This window comes from Choloepus didactylus, chromosome 2, assembly GCF_015220235.1.
Source record: "Choloepus didactylus isolate mChoDid1 chromosome 2, mChoDid1.pri, whole genome shotgun sequence".
Lineage (NCBI taxonomy): Eukaryota > Metazoa > Chordata > Mammalia > Pilosa > Megalonychidae > Choloepus > Choloepus didactylus.
In genome coordinates this window covers 104,518,697-104,538,085 of record NC_051308.1, presented here as the reverse complement: position 1 = coordinate 104,538,085, position 19,389 = coordinate 104,518,697, and the positions used below count along the sequence as shown (strand labels likewise).

The 19,389-nt window shown below is 36.1% G+C and overlaps 2 protein-coding genes across 5 annotated transcripts in view; both read right to left on the bottom strand.

The window, feature by feature from the left end:
* SLAMF6 (SLAM family member 6) overlaps positions 1-10,337 on the bottom strand; it is a 34,328-nt gene extending 23,991 nt beyond the window's left edge. For all 3 annotated transcript variants that reach the window (XM_037825572.1, XM_037825574.1, XM_037825573.1), the window contains exon 1: positions 10,266-10,337. In XM_037825572.1, the coding sequence (XP_037681500.1) occupies positions 10,266-10,314 (49 nt within the window). In that variant the 5' untranslated portion in view covers positions 10,315-10,337. The remainder of the gene's footprint in view (positions 1-10,265) is intronic.
* CD84 (CD84 molecule) overlaps positions 1-19,389 on the bottom strand; it is an 85,962-nt gene that overhangs the window by 14,246 nt on the left and 52,327 nt on the right. The window contains exon 8 of one of the 2 annotated variants that reach the window (XM_037825570.1): positions 10,266-10,337. In XM_037825570.1, the coding sequence (XP_037681498.1) occupies positions 10,311-10,337 (27 nt within the window). In that variant the 3' untranslated portion in view covers positions 10,266-10,310. Of the gene's footprint in view, positions 1-8,640; positions 10,223-10,265; positions 10,338-19,389 lie in introns of those variants that run through there. The other variant, XM_037825568.1, reaches the window with a different exon arrangement.

Genomic DNA, 19,389 nt, shown 5'->3' with positions numbered 1-19,389 from the left:
AAGATACAGTAAAAGGACTGTTTTAAATAAGGAGTGTCATTTCTGAGGATGTGGTTAGAGTGGGGCTTAGAGCACAAGTGGAGCAGTTATTCTTGGATAGAAGTGGGTCCCCTCTTTCTTAGAGACCAAAAGAATGAGGATAAAGATCTTAAGAGATTTGGAGGTAAAAGGGGGAAAGGTTGAGATGCTTCATGTTGGTTGACCTCAATTTTGTTCTCAGAGAAATAGATCTGATAGGGACCAAGAGGAGTTTGCATGAGAAATGTAACAGGCACTGTGGGGATATTAGTTAGTGTTCAATAAATGAGTATAAGTGTTCAATAAATGAGTATAAGAGCAGTGAGGAGTACTTTTCCATGGTTAGCTGGCAGGCGTCATTAGTTGAGTCAGTACAGTTTTGTGACTTTCTCCAAAGATGCTCAGCTTGTGTAGCACAGGAACAGAGAAAAGATGCTGAGGATTACACAGTACCAGCAAGGGGCATGGTGAAGCAGACATACCATCAAAGGGATGAGGGATTTCAGGAGCATAGTGATTGCTTTGTTGAAATCACTAGCCAAAAATCTAAGGATAATGTCCATGAAAGTGGCAGAGTAGGTGGCTGCAAGGGAGTGTCCCTATATAGAAACACTGGGAAAATGAGCAAAAATGGTCAGGATAAATTTTTTTGGAACTTTGGAAGATTGTCTAAGGTTCACTGCAACCAAGCAAATGTTGAATTAAAAAGAGGCAACTTGGGGATGAGTCTGGAGCCAGTATCATGGATTGAGAAAGACTTCTGGACCAAAAGGGGGAAGAGAAATGAAACAAAATAAAGTTTCAGTGGCTGAGAGATTTCAGATGGAGTCAAGAGGTCATTCTGGAGATTATTCTTATGCATTTTAAAGATATCCCTTTTCCGTTCTTAGTGTATTAAAATAGCTAGAAGGAAATAACTGTTGAACTGCAACCCAGTATTCTTGATTCTTGAAGATGATCATATAACTCTATAGCTTATATGGTGTGACCATGTGATTGTGAAAATGTTGTGGCTCACAATCCCTTTATCCAGTGTATGGACAGATGAGTTGAAAAATGGGGACAAAAGTAAATGAATAACGGGGGTTGGTGGTGGGGTACGAGATGTTTTGGGTGTTCTTTATTACTTTTATTTTTATTTTTATTCTTTTTATTGGCTTGTTTTTTTGAGTAATGAAAATGTTCAAAAACTGTGGTGAAGAATGTACAACAATATGATGATACCGTGAAAAATGGATTGTACACTTTGGATGACTATATGGTATGTGAATATATTTCAATAAAATTGCATTAAAAAAAGAGGAAACTTAAAATGGTAGTAGAGTATTTGCAATTTTATTACTTGCCCTTGATCTCTCACACCTCTGATTTGGCAGCAGTCTTGAATATGGCAGCCTGTGTTCCAGTATGGGAGCTTTGTTCCTTGTTCTGGAGGTTTCAGAGCACATCTTGTCTTAAAGATTTGTATTTGTGTGTCTTGACCTGGCTGGGACTGCAAGGCACTTGCTGTTAATTTTCCTTACTTGAACTCTCTCAGGGTGGAAATATGGTTGCACAGAGGGCATTCCTTGAACACATTGAAAGGCAAATGAACAACCCACTGCTACCTGATGCAAAAGATTACAGTTGAGTCAAACAATAGACATGCCAAAGGCCTGGGAGAAAAAGCTGTGGAGAAAGATTCTTTGGAGAATTAGGGCATTGAAAAGTATTTAATATACTGAGGAATTTAGAGTGGCATATGCAAGTCAGAACACATGTTCAGAAAAGAACTTAGAAGACCCTAAGCTTTCACTTTTAACTGATCTTTATGCTCAGTAAGTGATCTTTAAGTAGGAAGTGAAGGCTAAGTGGTAAACAGCCTGGCCAAGTGTTGAAGAGTGCTACAACACAGAGCCATTCTTCCAAGACTAGGAGAGGTTTAATTTTCTCCAGGCATTTAAGGAAATCTCTGTTAAAACACTAACTGGTTGAAACTAAAGGAAGAGACTCCAGAGGCCATACATGATAAAGAATGCAGTCTTTACTAAATCATTTAGAAAAGCCACTAAAGGAAGAAATCCTATGGCCCAGAGCAAGCAATAAATAAATAAATGAATAAATAAATAAATAAATAAATAAACAAACGAACAAACATATCCTGATAAAGGGGAAGAACCTGACTTCCAGAGTTATATGATAATATTTAAAATGTCCAGTTTTCAACAACAAAAATTACATAGCATGCAAATAAACAAAAAAGTATCACCCAGTCACAGGAGAAATTAACAGACAATGGACTTACTAGACAGAGACTTTAAATCAACTGTCTTAAATATGCTCAAATTGCTAATGGTAATAATAGACAAATAATTAAAGGTCTCAACAAATAGAGAACATTAATAAAGGGATAGACATTATAAAAAGGAACCAAACAGAAATTCTAGAGCTGAAAAGTATAATAACTAAATGAAAAACTCAGTAGAGTAAATTTGAGCAGGCAGAAGAAAGAATCAGTAAACTTAAAGATAGTTCAATTGAAATTATTCAGTCTGAGGAGCAGAAAGCAAAGAGAATGAAGAAAAGTAGATAGAGCTTAAGAGATCTGTGGTACACCATCAAGTGAATCAACATATACATTAATGGAAGTTCCAGAAGGAGAGGAGAGGGAGAAAGGGGAAGAAAGAACAAAGAATATTTGAAGAAATAATGGCCAAAAACTTCCAAATCTGATAAAAGACATGAATCTATACATCCAAAAAAGCTCAATGAACTCCAAGAAGGATTTAAAAAAAACCAAAAAGATCCACATTGGGATGCATTATAATCAAACTATTGAATAACAAAGTCAGATTCTCGAAGGCAGCAAGAGAAAGGTGACTCGTCATGTTTAAGGATCCTCAATAAGATTAACAGTGACTTCACATGAGAAACCATGGAGGCCAGATTGCAGTGGGATTACATATTTAAAATGCTGAAAGCAAAAAAAAAATGTCAATGAAGATTTCTATATTTGGTAAAAAAAATATCCTTCAAAAATGAAGGAGAAATTAAGATATTCCCAGATAAACAAAAGAAGAGGAATTCATTGCTACTAGACTGGCCCTACAAGAAATGCTAAAGGGCGTTCTTCAGGCAAAAATGAAAGAACATATTATCACTAACTCAAAGGCATACAAAGAAATAAAGGTAACTACATAGATAAATACAAAATCCAGCATTATTATATTTTTGATTTGTAACTCCTCTTTTTTTTCTATATGATTTAAAAGACAAATGCATAAAACAATAATATAAATCTATATTATTGGGCACACAATATTTTAAGAAGTACTTTGTGACAACATTATCACAAAAGAGGAGGGGCTGAGCTGTATAGGTACAGAGTTTTTGTAAACTATTGCAGCTCAGGCTGTTTTGGTTCAAAATAGATTGTTATAAGTTAAGAGGTTGGTTGTAATCACCAGGATAACCACTAAGAAAACAGCTAAAAAATATACAGAAAAGGAAATAAGAAAGGAACCAAAATGATGCATTCCAGAAAAATTAATTAAACACTAAAGAACGCAGTAGTGGAGGAACTGAAGAACAAAAAATATATGATATATAGAAAAACTAACAAAAGGGCGGAATTAATCCTTCTTTATCATTAATTACTTTTGTGTGTTTTTTGTTGTTGTTTTTTAAATTTTATTCAGAAATCCACCCTTGTATGTTTTTTGTTTTTTTAAAATTTTTTATTCAGAAATCCATCTTTGTGTGTTTTTTTTAAAAAGTTTTTTATCATTAATTACTTTTGATGTAAATGTATCAAAACCTCCAATTAAAAGGTAGATTTTTGCAGAATTGACAATAAAAATCATGATCCAACTATATGATATCTATAAAATACTCAACTTTGATCCAATTTAAAAATAGGTTGAAAGTGAAAGGATGGAAGAAGATATTACGTGCAAATAGTGACCAAATGAGAGTCAAGTGGCTATACTAATATCAGACAAAATAGGCTTTAAGTTACTGTTACAAAAGGCAGAAAAGGACATTATATGCAAAAAATCGACAGAAGTAAATTGAGAAATACATAGCTCTACAACGATAGGTGGAGACTTCAACACCTCACTTCAGTAAAGGATAGAACAGCTAGACAGAAGATCAATAAGAAAATAGAGGACTTGAACAACACTATAAACCAGCTAGACCTAACAGAACCAAATAGAACACTCTAACCCAACACAGTGGAATACCCATTTTTCTCAAGAGTGCATGGAACATTCTCCAGGATAGATCACATGTTAAGCTACAAAACAAATCCTAATAAGTTTTGAAAGGTTGAATTCATACAAAATATCTTCTCTGTACACAATAGAATGGAACTAGAAATCAAGAACAGAAGGAAAGCCGGAAAATTCACATGTATGTGGTAGTTAAACAATACATTTTCAAATAACCCATGGTCAAACAAGAAATCACAAAAGAAATGAAAAATACTTCGCAATGAACAAAAACAAAACAACATACGAAAACTTATAGGATGTAGCAAAAGCAGTACTCAGAGGGAAATTTATAGGTAGAAATGCCTATATTAAAAAAGAACGAAGATCTCAAATTAATAGGAAAAGAAGAGCAAACTAAACCCAGCATGAGTAAATAAATAATAAAGATTAGAGCAGAGATAAATGAAATCGTGAATAGAAAAACAATAGAGAAAATCAACAAAACCAAAAGGCAGCTTTTTGAAATCACACAATTCACAAACCTTTAGCTAAGAAAAGGCTCAAATTAATAAAATGAGAAATGACAGTGGGGACATTACTACTGATGTTACCAAAATAAAAGAATACTATGAAGAACTGTACATCAACAAAATAGATAACTTAGATGAAATGGACAAATTCCTGGAAAGAAAAATTCCTAGAAAACTATCATATTGACTCAACAAGAAATAAAAATTTGAATGGATCTATAAACAATTAAAGAGACTGAATCAGTAATCAAACACCTACCAGAACAAGATGGCAACACTGGTATATTCTACCAGTCACTTAAAGAATGAACACCAATCCTTCTCAAACTCTTCCAAAAACAGAAAAGGAGAGAACATTTTATAACTCACTCCATGAGGCCAGCATTGCCCAGATACCAAAGTCAGACAAAGACATCACAGAAAAGCAAACTACAGACCAATATCCCCTATGAATATAGATGAAAAAGTCTTCAATAAAATACTAACAAACTGAATCCAGCAGCATTTTAAAGGGATCATACACCATGGCCAAGAGGGATTTATCCCATGGATGAACGGGTGGCTCAATATATGAAAATCAGTCTTTGTAATATACCACATCAATAGAATTAAGGAAAAATAACTCAAATGATCATCTCAATTGATGCAGAAAAAGCATTTGACAAAATACATGATAAAAACTCTTATGAACTAAAAATAGGAGTGTGCTTCCTTGACTTGATTAAATGGCAGTTATGAAAAAACCTACAGTTAACATCATACGCAGTGGTGAAAACTGAAAGCTTTTCCCTTAAAGTTAGAAATAAGACAGGAATGTCCTCTTGTGCCACTTCTACCCAACAGTGTACAGGAAGATCTAGCCAGGGAAATTAAGTAAGAAAAAAAAATAAAAGGATTACAAATTGGAAAGGAAGAAGATAAATCATCCCTATTCACAGAAAATATAATCTTATATAAAGAAAATCATAAAACTCCACGTAACAACAATCAGAGCTAATAAGCAAATTCAGTAAAGTTGCAGGATAAAAGATCAACAAATGAGTTAGTTGTATTTCTACATACAATCAATGAATTATCTGGAAAGGAAATTAAGAAAAACAATTTCATTTACAATAGAATCTAAAAGAATGAACTTCTAGGACTAAATTTAACCAAGGAGGTGAAAGACTTATGTGAAGAAAACAACAAAACACTGCTGAAAGAAATTAAAGAAGACTTAAAATGGCAAGACGTCCTGTGTTTATGGATTGGAACACTTAATATAGGTAAGATGTCACTACTACCTAAGCAATATGCAGATTCAATGAAACCCCTATCAAAATTCCAGCAGCCTTTTCTGCATAAATGGAAAAGCCAGTCCTCAAATTCATGTGGAATTTCAAGAGGCCCTGAATAGCCAAAACAATCTTGTAAAAGAAAAACAAAGTCGGAGGTCTCACACTTCCTATTAAAAAAACCACAATAATCAAAACAGTGTGCTACCGGCATAAGGATATACATACAGGCTAAAGGAATAGAATTGAGAGCCCAGAAGTGAAGCCACACATCTAAGGCCAGTTGATTTTTGACATAGTTGCCAAAACCATTCAATGAGGGAAAGAATAGTCTCCTTAACACATGGTGCTGGGACAACAGGATATCCATATGCAAAAGAATGAAGTTAGAGCCTACCTCATACCATATACAAAAATTAACTCAAAAAGGATCAAAATCCCAAATATAAGAGCTAAAACTGTAAAAATCTTAGGAAAAAAACATTGAAGTTAATCTTTTTTTAATAATTCAATTTTTTGAGATATATTCACATACCACACAGTCATACAAAGCATATAATCAATTGTTCACAGCACCACCATATAGTTGTGCATCCATCACCAAATTTAATTTTTGAACATTTTCATTACCACACACACAAAAGTAATAAGAATAAAAATTAAAGGGAAAAGAACAATTAAAGTAAAAAAAGAACACTGGGTGGGTTTTTTTTTGTTGTTGTTTTGTTTTTGTTTTTGTTTTGCCCCTGTTTTTCTACTCATCCATCCATACTCTGGACAAAGGGGAGTGTGATCCACATGGCTTTCCCAATCACATTGTCACCCCTCATAAGCTACCTTTTTTATACAATCATCTTCAAGATTCAAGGGTTCTGGGTTGTGGTTTGATAGTTTCAGGTATTTACTGCTAGCTATTCCAATTCATTAGAACCTAAAAAGGGTTATCTATATTGTGTGTAAGAGTGCCCACCAGAGTGACCTCTCGGCTCCTTTTGGAATCTCTCTGCCACTGAAACTTATTTCTTTTCATTTCACATCCCCCTTTTGGTCAACAAGACATTCTCCATCCCATGATGCTGGGTCCAGATTCCTCCCCAGGAGTCATATTCCACATTGCCAGGGGTATTTACACCCCTGGGTGTCAGATCCCACATAGGGGGGAGGGCAGTGATTTCACCTTCAAGTTGGCTTAGCTAGAGAGAGAGGGCCACATCTGAGCAACGAAGAGGCATTCAGGAGGAGACTCTTAGGCACAATTATAAGCAGTCTTAGCCTCTCCTTTGCAGTAACAATCTTCCCAAGGCCAAGTCCCGTGATTGAGGGCTCAGCCCATCAAACCACCAGTCCCCAATGTCTGTGAGCACATCAGCAACCATCAAGGTGGGGAAGACCAACACCCCTGCATTCTCCCCCAGCAATGTTCACATTAGTGGTAGCAGATAATATTTCCCTTTTTGTGCCTGGCTTATTTTGCTCAGCACTATGTGTTCAAGGTTCATCCAAGTTGTCATATGTTTCACGAGATCGTTCCTTCTTACTGCCGCGTAGTATTCCATCGTGTGTATATACCACATTTTATTTATCCACTCATCTGTTGAAGGACATTTGGGTTGTTTCCATCTCTTGGCAATTGTGAATAATGCTACTATAAACATTGGCATACAGACATCTGTTCGCGTCACTGCTTTCAGATCTTCTGGGTATATACTGAGAAGTGCAATTGCTGGATTGAAGGGTAACTCTATATCTAGTTTTCTAAGGAACTGCCAGACTGTCTTCCAGAGTGGCTGAACCATTATACAGTCCCACCAACAATGAATAAGAGTTTGGAGTAAATCTTTATATCCTTGGATTTGGCAATGGATTGTTAGATATGATACCAAAAGCACAAGCAACAGCTGAAAAAATAGATAAACTGGATTTCATCAAAATTAAAATTTTTTTGCATCAAAGGACATTATCAAGAAAGTGAGAAAACAGCCTCCATAATGGGAGCAAATAGTTTCAAATCATATATCTGATAAGGGTTTAATATTTGGAATATATTTTCTTAAAACCATGACAACTCAACAATATAAAGAAAAATAACCCAATTTAAAAATTGGCAAAGGGCATGAGTACATATTTCTCCAAAGAAGACAAACAAATGACTGGTAAGCACAGGCAAAGATGCTCAACATCATTAGTCATTGGGGAAATGCAAATCCAAATTACAAAAATATACCACTTCATACATACCATGATGGATATTTCTTTTTTAAAAAAGGAAAATAAACAGTGGCAGGATGTGGAGAAATTGAAACCCTCATACATTGATGGTAGGAATGGAAAATGGTGCAGCAGCTTGGAAAACAGTTTGATGTTTGATGTTAACTCAAAAAGTTAAGTGTAGAATTACCATATAATCCAGCAACCCCACTCCTAGGTATATACTCAAAAGAATTGAAAACAGGTATTCTAAGAAATACTTGTCCATGAATGTCCATTAGCAGCTCTATTCACAATAGCCAAAAGGTGGAAACACCCCAAATGTCCATCAATGGATAAATGGATAAACATAATGTGGTATATCTGTACAATGGAATATTGTTCAGCCATAAAAAGGAATGAAGTTCTGATACATGCTGCACTGTGGATGAAACTTGAAAACATTATGCTAAGTGAAAGAAGCTGGACACAAAAGACCACATATTGTATGATTCCATTTATATGAAATAGAATATCCAGAATAGGTAAATCTGTGGAGACAAAAAGCAGAATAGTAGTCCCCAGGGAACTTTCTCCAGTCCTAAATTTCCATGTCTTCAGGAAGTCTCCTGATGGATATCACAGTGATGTCTTAAAATCAGTAGGTTCAAAATTGAACTCTCCTTCCCTTGACTACTTCTCCCTCTCAACTTTGTCATCCTTGGCTAGCTAGTCTGAAATTTCACTGCCTACCCTCTCATTCTCCCCTCTTCCCCCATATCCCTTAAAATTGCTTATTTTTTTTTTACCTCTTTATTATTTATCACTATCCAATATACTACTTTACTTATCTTGTTTATGATTTGCTCTCTTGCTAAAATGTTAATTTCTGAAGGCGTGGATTTTTGTCTGCTTTGGTCATGATGTATCCCCGGGAACTGGAACAGCACCAGGCATCCAACAGGTGTTCATTGAATATTTACCTAATGAGCTAATGAATCCTCATATCCTTATTCCCATTGCCAATCAATCCAGGCAATTCTACATCTATAGTCTCATGCTTTTGTCACTCTTTTTCTGTTGTGCTGCTGCTGTGTTTGTTGTCATTGTTTTTCAGAACTATTTCAAGAGCTTGTCACCTCTGCCAAATGTTGGCTAAGGAAATTTAGGCATCTTAGCCTCAGTTCCTTATTTTAAAATGGGGATAAAAAATAATACAAACTCAGCATTGTAATGAGGCTTATGTACATAATGCATTGTAAAGAAAGCACAGAATCAGCACCCAGTGAATGTTAGCTATATTGTCATTTACCCTCTGCTAGCACTGGGCTAGCTTTCCTGTCTTGTCTTTTGCCTGCATCCTACACATCAGCCCATGTGATCCACCTGTAGTTCCCCAAACATGATGTGAACCTATGTGTTCTCCAAATAACAGACAGCAGAGAGCAGGGAGCAGCCTGAATCGGCTAATTCCTTTCTCACTGCCATATAAAACATTAAAACATTGTTGGGCTAGTGCCTGATTTGCATCAAAGCAACAGGGAGCTGGAGACCTATTTATTTTGCATTTAGCAAAAGGTGAAAGCACTATTTCTCATGTTTTGGTTGGGACCCAGAATTTTTGCCTAAATTGACTCGTAGATTTTCAGTGTTTCAGATGAGGATAATGAGGCTTAGGAAGGGTAAGTAACCTACCTGTCCTTACACAGCAAGAGAGTAGCTAAAACTGGTATCAGGACTCATTTTCCTAGTCTTAGTATTCTTTATACCACAAACTGCTCGTCATAAATTCCAGTCTTGTCTTACAAAAACTCATTTCCCATGCCCCAGCAAATAATCCTCTTAAATGCAGTCACAGCTGAAGTTGTTAACTCTGAATCATCCCAGGCCTTTTGCGTTCAAGGTGGAGAGGAGGCAGCAGTTTGTCAGGTACCACTGTTGAACCCAACACAGTCCCTTGGCAGACAGACGGATGGACAGACAGCTGCACAGAGGTGACTTTGAGCAAGTTGCACAAAACCTGGGAGACACAATAATCAGATGGGTCTGGGTTAGACATTTACCTGGGCCAAGGCAGAAGACAAGCATGAGAGAATGGAGCAGCCACATCATGTTCTCAGCAGTGAAGACTGGTTCTGAAGATTTCAAGGCAGGAAACTTCATCATAAGCTGTCATAAATTGAACATCCCTCCCACTTCCTCTCAGATGGTAAGACTTCCCCTTCCCTCACCCTGGCCTCTCCTCCCACCCTAATAAGCGTAACTTTGTGTTGTGATTATTGCTTTTTTTCTGAGTAAAGTGCAAAAATCTTAGGTGTGTTCTGTGAATTGGAATTTTTACTTTTATCTATGTATTTTACATTGATTTTAATATAATATTCATATATTTCTTCCTTTTTAAATTTTTTTATTTTGAAATACATTTGAACTTACAGGACAATTACAAAAATAATGCAAACTCCATACAGAGAACTCCAACATACATACCCTCCCAGATACCCAGATTTACTAAATTTAACTTTTGCCATCTGTCTGTCTATCTATCTATCTATCTATCTATCTATCATCTATCATTGATCCATTTTCTGAGCATTTGAATGTAGGTTGTATACATCATGTTCCTTGAACACTTAATATTGACTTTTACATTTCCTAAGAACAAGGATATTCCCTAAGTAACCATCTTAAGCACTGTTATCAAGTTCAAGCAATTTGGTGTTGATATAAAACTTACAATCTATATGCCAATTTTTTCACATGTTCCAATAATGTCCCTTTGAGCCTTTTCTCCTCCATTGCTAGATCCCATCCAGGATCATGTATTGCATTTAATTGCCATTGTCCCTTTAGTAGTTCTTTCTTTCTTACCTCCTCCCTTCCTTCTTCCCTCCGTCCCTCCCTCCCTTCTCTCTCGCTCTCTCTCTAATTGTGGGAACATATATACAACACAAACTTTCCCATCTAAATCACTCCCAAGCATACCATTCAATGGGATTAAACCCATTCATAATATTGTGGTACCATTACCAGTTTCCATTACTAACACTTTCCCATCTCCCCAAACAGAAACCCTACACCCATTATGCATTAGTTCCCCACTCCCCCTGCTCCCTGCCCCTAGCAGCCTGTACTCTTATTTCTTTCTCCATAAGCTTGCATATCCCTTGATGTTTCCTTTGTATTGACCATGGGGCTTAAATATACTCCCCTAAATATGTAACAATCTTGTTTGCTTTGGTACCAAATTGATTTCAATATTATATGCAAACTATTGTCCTTTATCCTTCCATGTCTCCACTTTAATGTAGTTCTTATCACAGATTACATGTTTATACAGTATGAGTCCAAACCCACTAATTTATTGTTACATTTTATGCATTTGCATTTTAGATTCTGTAGGAAGTAAAAAATGGAGTTACAAACTAAAAACAAGTACTGGCATTTATTTTACCCATGTCATTATTCATGCTGGAGATCTTTATTATCTTTATATGGCTTCAGTTTTATGTATATTGTCCCTTCCTTTCAACCAGCAGAGCTCTCTTTACCACCTATTGTAGGGCCTATATAGTGGTTATGAATTTTCTCAGTTTTTGTTTACTTAGGAAAGTCTTAATCGCTCCCTCATTTTTGAAAGAGAGTTTTTCCAGATATGGAATTCTTGTGTGGCAATTTCTTTCTTTGAGCACTTTAAATATGTCTTCCTGTGGAAAACAGAGCCTGAAGTTTCTCCTCTCCTTCCCGCATACTTGAGGTGGGGGCCTGGAGCACTAGGCCCCTGCTGAGATGGAACACTAACAAGGCACGCCTCGTTAAAGTATGCGTGTATGTGAGGCTGCAGCTGGGGAACTGTTTTTCTGTTATTGTCCTTGAGAATAAGATAAGACCCATTTTGCAGACAGATGTAAACAACCTTGAGAAAATGTCTACGTGCACAGTAAAGCATTTCTCTACCCTAAAGGCATAATAAATAAGGGTCTTGGGAACGGGACAGACACACTCACCCGACAGGCAGTGTGTCTCATGCTCCCAGTCTCCAAGAGATATTTTTGTCTCTAATCTTAATTTCTGCATCACCCCCGGCAACAAGTGGCGCCCAACGAGGGGCCGGAATCTCAAAGTGGCTGGTCCGCTCCGTTCCGGGGAAGGCTCGTTTAGTAGACTAAGGTGTGTGATATCGGTGCAGGAACTCGGGTGGAGCAGAGGCCTCACTACTTCTCTAGGTAAGAAGACTCCTGAGCATTTTGTTAAAGCAGGGTTACTATGGGGAATGGAGACAGCACAACCAAGTATCTACCCTATGTCTATCTCCTCCATCAGCTCTTAAAAGCTGGCAGTGCTAAGGCTAATGAATCTCATATTCTAGAGCTCTTGCAAATTGTAGAAAAGTATTACTCTTGGTTTCCCTCTCTTGGCTCCCTGGAATCTAGTGATTGGGGTAAGGCAGGTAAAGAGTTAAAAAAAATTGCATATACAGAGTGTCCCTTTGCCAGTCACTATTTGGTCCACTTGGACCTTGATTAAGTCAGTTTTAAAGCCTCTCCCGATGGAAAATGAGGAGAAGAATAATGATAATAATCCAGCAGACCCAGAGGGTAAGGATTCTCTCCCCCTTAAGCCACGCTCTCCATCATCCTCCTCAATTTGAGGAGCTTCCACGGCCTCCTCCTGCTCCCCCACCTGCACCAGGAACAAAAACCCCCAGCTATCTTCTATTCAACAAGGCACTTATCTTCTATTCAACAAGGCACTTTAGATTTGGAATTTTGAAAACTAATCAGCTACATCCTTAAAAAGAAACAGAAATTAGAAAGCAAAATATCGATCTCAACCTTAATGACCTGGGGGCTAGTTTGTACTGCCCTATGTCCCCTTCAATCATCCGTTTAGCCCACGGCTCCCCCTGAGGAGTCTGAAAAAAAGGATGTAATTGGAGAGGAGGAAAATTGGCCACCTCCACCTCCTCTGCCTTTGCAGGATGAGCAACACAAAAAACAAATTCCTATTCCTAACAATTCTTGGCGTCCTGTTATGGAGCAATGTAACACCTATACAGTCCATTAATCCCTGCCAAAAGATTGTTTATTGCTGTTTCAGAATGTATTAACTAAAGTGTTTTAAATGTCTAGCAGTGTTCTACCAAGTTTGATTTTAATGGTAATAATATGTTGTATAAAGAGTATAAAGAATGTTTTTCTAATTAGAGGGAAAGAGAAAGTAGCTTTGCTCTAAATAACTGATTGTTTAAGAATGTAGAATGAAGCCTGAATGAATACAGGAAGATGCAAAAAGTTTGTGAAGTGAAAAATTTGTTTTTGTAGTCAAGGTTAAGGAATGGATACAGAAAGCTGTAAAAGGTTTGTGGAAAAAATTATTTCTGTTGTCAAAGTTAAAAAATGGTAAAAACTAGTGATAACTGCTTAACAATAGAACCTCACAACTTAAAGAAAAAAAGTGGTTTTGTAAAACAAAATAGCTCTTAATATTCTAACCACCACCTAAAGCCATAATTAATATTCAATATTGTGGGTATGTGCCTAATAATTCACAAAATATGCTCCTGCTGTTTTACTATCAACCTAGCCACTCTCTTCCTGCTTCTCCTATCCTGCTTCTCATCATAATAATTGTATGTTGTAAAATGTTTGCTTAAAAACAATTTCCAAAATCGTTTTGGTAACTTTTAATATGAAATATTTTTTTAAAAATATGCTTTTATTAGAAGTTTCCTTAGATTATTAAGGTATTGTTTCTTAGGAAAAGGTTACAAAAATGTTTTCCTGAGTAATCGATGTAAAAGGCAAAAAACTGGTTTTGTCAAAATAACTTCTCTGCAATTTTGTCACATGCATTCAATTATTCCATTTTCTCAGAAAGCCCCTGCAAGCCAAGTGTATGTGTGTGTGTGTGTTTGTGTTTTGTTTGTCTTATAAAAAATACTTCATAAAAAGGGGTTCCTCCCAGCAGTGCCCAATTCAAATGGCCATTTTATTTAACTTATTTATTCTCTCATTAAAAATATACATATATAAAGGGAATATTTTCTCACTCATAACTTGCTTGTCATTAAATAAGATTTGCCACAATCAAATCTATTTGATTATATTATGGATTATAGTATAATATAATATAATATAATAGTATTATATTATGGATCTGCCTGTTGTCCTACTCTTAACTAATATAATGTATCTCTCTGAATTTTACTACTTTTAAATATTTATAAATGGATTTCACTGAGAACATATTATATTTAATTATATCTGTCTGCACATAATAGACACTTAAAATATATTTTAAAATATATTTTAAAACGTATTGAATCATTAAAGTAATTATGTAAGTAAAGTGGAAACTATTTTTAAAAATTGTATAAATATACTCCCATAAGTATACTGTCGAAATAAAGCCTGGGAAAATATAACCACTTTACTTAGTTATCTTTTAAATTATAAAGAGTTAAATCAAGCACTTAAAATTTATTACTTCTATAATTTATATATATATATATGTGTATATATATATACAATGTCAATCATGCTCCAATGATAGCAGTACTTAGAAAAATATAGGGGAATATAATTCATGGTATTTTTAATAGCTTCTTTGCTTTTAAAAACACTTAACTTACTTTCCTTTTTGTAAGTAATTTTACCAAACTAAGTCCATTTATCTAAATTAAATTTAATTCACTTGCAATATCCTCATCTCTAAAAATTCTTATTGATGTATTGTGCTCATATTTCTCCTACTTGGTGAAATTATAGATTTAATATTGTAAATTTAAACTGCAATTAATATCAAAGTGCACAGTTATATTTGAGAGCATTCATTTAAGAACTTAATATATAATTTATAATCATAAATACATCAAAAACTTTGTAATTCAGTAAACAAAGTATAAAATTGGAAAATATAAAAGATTTGCTTCTTTATTCTTTGTATAACCACAGTGAGCAATAGAAATAAATTTCCTCAACTATTTCACATTCTTTCTGTTATTCTAATAACAAAACAATGGTTTGCAAAATAAAGAGTTGAGTTAGGGTACCTACTGAAACACTGAATTTCTTCAACCTACTAGTGTAATCAACTACAGTTTAACAATTATTCTATAAATTATCAGTGATTTATTATGTCACTACAGTAAAATTATTAAGATCTTAATTTAAAAATAAAATTCATTTTGTAAAAAGTCATTTCCAATGATCTAAATAGAATGCACTTAAATGCTGTTCCAAACCTTATCAACTTTACATTTTGTAGCACAACATTAAAAAAATATTTATAAAAACAAAAAGGGGGAGATGAGAGGATGGATAAAATCACCCCTGTGGTCCATCTCTCCTGTGTTTTGTTTACCTTGAATTATTTAAATTTTTATGAAAAATTTGATGGCACTCCTGAGGAAAGATATTTCTTCAGCCCTCCTACTACATCCAAATATATTTTTACTTAAAGTCCTCCTTGTTAGATCCCAGAAGAAGAAACTAATGTGTAGAAGGAGTTTCTAACCCAGGGGCCCCGCAGCTTATCTCACAGAAAACAGGTGCCCCATAAACTAAGGAATGAAGGCTGTTCAAGGCTGTTCAAGGCCATCCCAGCCACAGTAGCTCCTCAAAGGCAAGTAAGGCAAGGTCAGATATATCCATAAAATAAACAACCAAAAAGGCCTGCTCTCCCCAGTTAGATAATGCAGCTGCTTTCCTAAAAAGAATATTGTCTCAGAATTCTACCAACCAATCAGCCCAAAACTAGATAAGCACTCACCCAATCGAGGCACAGAACATCACAGCAGACACCCTACCCAACGTGGGTTCCTTTTTTCTTTAAAAAATGCTGCTCTCAGAGAGCAGGAGCCATTATCTTTTTTCTTCTTTTTTGCTGGCTCCCACCTGCTTTCTTCCTCTAATAAATCTTAAACTTTATACTTAAACTTTGACTCCCTGTGTTGTGTGGATTCTTGAATGGCTCCCAACCTAACACTCCTGTGTGGTGGAAGGACCCTGTGACAGGGCAGTGGACAATAGGAAAATTGTTAATATGGGGGCAAGGTTTTGCTTGTGTCTCTCCAGGTGAAGATCAGACTCCTATTTGGGTGCCCGCATGACACTTGAAACTGTACCATGAGTGGGAAAAAGAGAAATTTCATGTGGGACATAGAACCTCCGGTGATGCAGATGGAGGGCCTCTCACTGAAAACAACTCACATCGGACTGACACCGGCCACCACTGAGGCTTTTCCTCCTACATAGGTACAAATTAAAAATTTGTGCCAACAGGCTGAACGGCTGGTATGGCAAAAGCACTGGCTGTTCACCCCCTCTAATCTGGTGATAGCTTTATTTGCTATTGTAACTACTACTGCAAGTATGCTTCCTTTAGTAGCTGCCCATGCTCGTAATTATACTTATTGGGCATATATCCCCAATCCTCCTCTATTACGGCCTGTGGAATGGAATGATCCAGCCCCTTATTTATCTCAATGATACAGCCTGGCTTCCTGGCCCAGAAGATGACAGGCTACCAAAACATCCTAAAGAGGAAGGCACTCAGTATAATTCTACTTTGGCCTTCTTACATTTACTGCTATGTTTGAGACATGGGAAAGAATGTTTGTCTTTTGAGCAACAAGCATGGCTTTCAATAATTCCAAAGCATGGAATTGTCTCTCATTCTATGTTATATTTGTTAATAGGTCAAAGTTTTGCATACCAACATAATAGTAGTATAAATGATGGAACTCCACAGCATCCTGTCTACCAAGCACCAAAGTAGTGGTCTCCAGACTTAATGAGAATACATTGGGAAAATTGTCAAGGGACTAATGGTGTACTACTGCTTAATGGTTCCTAAGGAATTGTAGCTAACTGGTCCCCTAAGGGGTTCACAGTACAGAACTGCAGTGGCCAAAACGAGTCCTGCTCAGCACATGAACAGTTAAGATGGAAAATTCATACGCATAATTTGGCAACCCTTCTAAATGATACTGATAGCATGCAAACAGAAGCCAGAAAACCTATACTATGGCATGGTATGGAAATGGTCCCACCATGGCCTTTTTAAAATAATTTTGCCCCTCAAATATCTATTTGGAAGATTCCAATGGCTCTACAGCATATTAAAATATGGAATGGAACATATTCCCATAAAAATAATTACACTTTAAAATTTACTGAGTTCAAACACTCTGGTGTGCAAGCCTGTGTTAGAGACCCATATGTATTTTGGATAGGTAATCTCTCTCTTAACATGAGTTCTAAGGAGGTTTCTTGTAATGCTAATGCCACTTGTGCATTATATTCTTATGCAAATAGAACCTTAAGTAACAGCAATCTTACCTTAATTATCTTACAAAAATGAAAGGGCCTCTAGATACCAGCAACTTAGGAAAGGCCCTGGGAATCATCTCCTGATATGCATATACTATTAACATTATTAAATAAAGTGTTACATAGATTAAAAAGATTTCTAGGTATATTAATTGCATTTATTATAGGTTTAATAGCAGTAACCACTGCTGCTGCGGTATCTGGCACCGCGCTTCATCAGTCAGTACAGATGGCACACTTTGTACAAACATGGCATGAAAAAGCTAGTAAAGCCTGGGGAGAACAGCTGAAAATTGATGAAGAAGTTAACCAATGTCTGGTTGACTTAAAAAATGCTGTTCTCTTACTTGGAGAAGAAATAGAAAATCTAAGGCATAGAATACAATTAACGTGATTGAAATATAATCACTTTTTGCATAACTCCACATGAATGTAATTCTTCGGCAGTAAGCTGGAATAAAATTAAAAAACATTTAATGGGACATCATAAAAATTTATCTATTGATATTTCCCAGTTACAAACTGATGTTCACGCAATTCAACAAGCAAATCTCCAAGTTTTATCCTCATCTAAAATCTTTCAGAGCATTGCTGATAAAATACAACAGCTAAATCCTTTAACATGGGTTAAAAGCTTAAGTAGTAAAATGTTAAAAAGTGTCTTTATAATATTAATTTGTCTTTTATGTTTATGTCTAGTCCTCTGGTGCACGAGACAAGCAGTCTCTGATTTAACTGAGAAATCTACAATCCCAGCTATCATGTCTGCAAAAACAAAAACAAAAAGGGGGACATGCGGAAAACAGAGCCTGAAGTTTCTCCTCTCCTTCCCGCATACTTGAGGTGGGGGCCTGAAACACTAGGCCCCTGCTGAGATGGAACACTATCAAGGCACGCCTCGTTAAAGTATGCATGGATGTGAGAATGCAGCTGGGGAACTGTTTTTCTGTTATTGTCCCTGAGAATAAGATAAGACCCATTTTGCAGACAGATGTAAACAACCTTGAGAAAATGTCTATGTGCACAGTAAAGCATTTCTCTACCCTAAAAGCATAATAAATAAGGGTCTTGGGAATGGGACAGACACACTCACCCAACAGGTGGTGTGTCCGCTGCTCCCAGTCTCCAAGTGGTATTTTTGTCTCTAATCTTAATTTCTGCATCGCCCCCGGCAACATCTTCCCACAGTCTTCTTGCCTCCATGGTTTCCAATGAGAAATTGGCACTCAATCTTATTGACACTCCCCTTATGCAACATATTGCTTCTCTCTTGTGGCTTTCAGAATTCTCCATCTTTTTTATTTGACAGTCTAATTATGCTGTGGCATGGATCTATTTGGGTTTCTACTTACTGGGTTTCATTGAGCATCTTAAATGAATATATTCCTGTCTTTCATTATATTTGGCAAGTTTTCAGTCATTATTTTCTTGAATATTCTCTCTGCTCCTTTCTGTATTTCTTTCACTTCTGGGACTTCTGCAAAGTGTATACTGATATGCTTGATGGTGTCCCACAGGTTCCTCAGGCTCTGTCCCCTTTGCTGCATTCTTTCTTCTTTCTGCTACTTGAAATGGATAATTTCAATTATCTTATCTTCAGGTTCACTGATACTTTCTTCACCTAGCTCCAATCTGCTGCTGAACTGCTCTAGAGAATTTTTAGTTTCTGTTACTGTGGTACTCAACTCTGTTAGGTTCCTTTTCATAATTTCCATCTCTCTATTGATCCATTTGTGTTCATTTATTATTTTCCTGCTTTCCTTGAGTTCCTTGTTCATGTTTTCCTTTAGCTTTCTGAGTATATTTAGACATTTTTAAAAAGTCTTTTGTATGTCCCAGGTCTGTCCTTCCTTGC